Source organism: Acomys minous (assembly GCF_964271855.1).
Source record: "Acomys minous genome assembly, chromosome: 1".
NCBI classification, from domain to species: domain Eukaryota; kingdom Metazoa; phylum Chordata; class Mammalia; order Rodentia; family Muridae; genus Acomys; species Acomys minous.
Window position 1 is genome coordinate 177,007,892 of NC_140483.1, and position 3,500 is coordinate 177,011,391.

The window sequence follows — 3,500 nt, forward strand, 5'->3', positions numbered from 1 at the left end:
AGAAAGCAGCTGGCTGACAATGAGGAGACGTGCTGGATACTGGCTTCACAAAGTATTCCAGCTGTGACTTGGCCCATCTCTAGCATTTAGAAATTAAACAGGGAGCCCACAACCTATGGTTTCAGAGTCATCTTGTAGATGCTAAGCTGTTATTTTTTGTATATTATTATTTGTACAAGAGAACATTTCATTTTATACACAGACCTGTTAAAACTTTGTTCTAGGTTATGCATGAGTCATGCACATAATTGCTTAATAACCATTCTGCTATTGGTCAACCAAGCCATGTTATGCTGGACATTTCCAGAATAAGCCCCGTGTGATAGTAACTCATTAGGAGATATTGAAAAATAATAAGTTCAGACTCGATAGTAGTCTTAAATCAAAGTGGTGCAAACAAATACAGATTTCTTACTGATTTCAGAAGCCTGATCTGTTTATTTCATTTTCAATTACCCAGGAACCAGACCTCTTAAATTTCCATTTCCTTGTTGCTATTTTTGCTTTAGCATCATATCCAAAGGGAGACATTTCCACTTGGTGTGATGGCAAAGTGCTTCCTTTATTTTCACTCTACCTGAATAATGCCATTAAGCCAGGGTTGTAAGGATTAGATTAGATTCTTTTAGCATTATTTATAGAATTACCTGATATGCTCAGATGTGTAGTATTGTCAAAAAATACATAAGCAATGATAGACATGCTTTTTAAAGAGAGGAACAGTTCATTATTTGAAAAAGCACAAGTTAAAGTATAAACTGGTTGAGATGGATGAAGAAAGATCCCTAATTAAAGTTGGTAGAGTTTTTGGTAGTTGTTGTTTTGTTTTGTTTTTCTTTTCTTTCTTTCTTTCTTTTTTTTCCTCAGTCTCCAAAACATAGATTAAGTATAGAAAAGTCCACAAATTGTAGTATGTTCGTTTCAAAGTGACTAAGTAGAATAAGAAACGGCCTAACGGAGGTGCCTAGAGGACTGGATGTGTAGTTCTAAGACCCTGCACAGACAGATGAGCTGTAGTAACCTATGCTTATAGCAGTGGTCGCCTATCTAATGCTTCCTTCAAATGTAATGGGGTTGCTAGGGGTGGCGGTACCCATCTATAATGGGGTTGCTAGGGGTGGCGGTACCCATCTATAATCCCAGGACTTGTGAAGCCGGAGCAAAAGGATCATTCAATGCCTCTGTGATGCACAGTGAAGTCCAGACCCTGCCTCTGACATCAAACAATTGACATCAGTCCTCGGGAGCCTGGCCCCAGGCCCAGCCCTGGCCCCTGTCGTCCCTTCCTTGCTTCTGAGTGGCCTCGAAAGGCGCGCATTCACGAACCACAAGGACCCGCGAGCTTCGCCGCCGCGATGAACATCCGCAATGCCCGAGGACCTGATGAACATGCAGCACTGCAACCTCCTCTGCCTACCTGAGAACTATCAGATGAAGTACTACTTCTATCATGGCCTTTCTTGGCCCCAGCTCTCTTACATTGCTGAGGATGAGAATGGGAAGATTGTGGGGTATGTCTTGGCCAAAATGGAAGAGGACCCAGATGATGTGCCCCATGGCCATATCACCTCACTGGCTGTGAAGCGGTCCCACCGGCGTCTTGGCCTGGCTCAGAAGTTGATGGACCAGGCCTCTCGAGCCATGATAGAGAACTTCAATGCCAAATATGTCTCTCTGCATGTCAGGAAGAGTAACCGGGCCGCTTTGCATCTCTACTCCAATACCCTCAACTTTCAGATCAGTGAAGTGGAACCCAAATACTATGCAGATGGGGAAGATGCATATGCAATGAAGCGGGACCTAACGCAGATGGCTGATGAGCTGAGGAGGCATCTGGAGCTGAAGGAAAGGGGCAGACACACGGTGCTGGCAGCCATGGAGAACAAGGCGGAGAACAAAGGCAGTGCGCTTCTCAGCTCAGGAGAGGCCTGTGGTGAGGAGAAGAGCCTGGCTGCTGACGACAGTGGTGGCGACAGCAAGGACCTCAGCGAGGTCAGTGAGACCACAGAGAGCACAGATGTCAAAGACAGCTCAGAGGCCTCTGACTCTGCCTCCTAGGAGCCTACCCCACGTGGTCCCAGCCTCACCTCATGTGCTTTTACAATAAATGTTGCCCAGTGGCTTTGGGGAAAAAAACAAAAACAAAAACAAAAACAATCGACATCAAAGGACTAGTGAAAATGCTGTCACTTTGTATGTAGATTCTCAGTACATTACTACCTATGTAACTCTTCCTAGAATTAAATCAGAATTCAGCAATGAACAGAACAACACTGGGAAAGAAAAAGACATCTCTAAGCTTCTTCATATGTAATAGTTGATCTGCTGTTATGTCTGCTTTACCATGCAGAAGCTTGTCTTGTGCCCTCAGCCACTTTCTCTTTTATGACCTGCTTTCTGGGAAAGGAGCCTCAGTCTTGCTTTCAATATGGTCAAAACGTTTGACCTGAGTCTTTTGGATGAATGAGAATATCGTGAGTGTTTTGTCCTGGCCTGACGAACAGATTATAATAAAATCGGAGTTACAGATTGCCTTTGTGACTTAATTTTATATTCAGATGATTTCCAGCTTTATATTGAAGTCAAATTTGCACATGGTGAAATGTGTGCTGAGATTAGTGTAGGGAACTGTGCAGCCTGTGCCTCAGTCAAGGGATAGAACGTTGTTGAGCAGCACTATCTGAGCTGAACAACCGAGATCTTGCAAGATAAGGTGCGTCTGCTTGCTAGACACTCATTCTAGTTCGGCTTGTTGGCTGACCCTTGACATTCCTTCATTGAAGGAAGAGGTGAGGGTGGGTTGGACCACCACTCAAGTATCCAGCCACTCCTCCCAGACACCTTTGTGCAATTCTACCCTAATTACATGTGGCCTTGTTGCCCTGGTGATGGAGCTAGAGTGTATATAGGCTGGAGAGAATTGAGGGGAGGAGGCTCCATTATGTGGCTATGTGGAAACCACCATTTATGCTGTGTGAAGCTGAGTGAGACTATTTTGAGATTACCTATCTTCCTGTAAGTAACCCCTCACCCATGCTCTAAAGGTAAATTCAATGAACTCATTGGTTCCTCAGGTACATTTTGACTTTGATTTGTCATTAGAACCTTAGAAGGAATATATAGACATAGTCCCTCCAAGCCAGGGAAAAATTCTTGCAGTACATACAAAGTAATTTTACTCTATCAGTGTTAAAGTTTTAGGTCTCACACTGAAGACTTTAATCTGTTTTGAGTGAATTTGAATGCAGGGTTAGAGGTACGGATCTAGTTTCATTCTCCTACATGTGAGATACCAGTTCTCCCAGCACTGTTTGTCTAAAAAGCCTTTTTGCAATGCATAATTTTAACATTATTGTGAAGAATTGGTGGCCAGGACTATGTAGATTTATTCTTAGGTCTTCTATTCCACTGGTGTACATGTCTGAATTTGTACCGGTACCATGTGGCTCTACTATAACTTGTTGCTATTATGTCTCTCCTACTATAATTTGAGGTCATAT

General features: G+C 43.2%; 1 protein-coding gene across 1 annotated transcript; it reads left to right on the forward strand.

The window, feature by feature from the left end:
• Window positions 1-1,239: 1,239 nt before the first annotated feature.
• On the forward strand, window positions 1,240-2,122 carry LOC311597275 (N-alpha-acetyltransferase 10-like). The gene has a single exon (XM_084781505.1). The coding sequence runs from the start codon at window positions 1,369-1,371 to the stop codon at window positions 2,056-2,058; it is 690 nt and encodes a 229-aa protein (XP_084637631.1). The 5' UTR covers window positions 1,240-1,368; the 3' UTR covers window positions 2,059-2,122.
• The last annotated feature ends 1,378 nt before the right edge of the window (window positions 2,123-3,500 follow it).

Bases quoted from the DNA above. Each gene is read 5' to 3' on its own strand.
- LOC311597275 (XM_084781505.1), top strand. From the start codon at position 1,369: ATGCCCGAGGACCTGATGAACATGCAGCACTGCAACCTCCTCTGCCTA.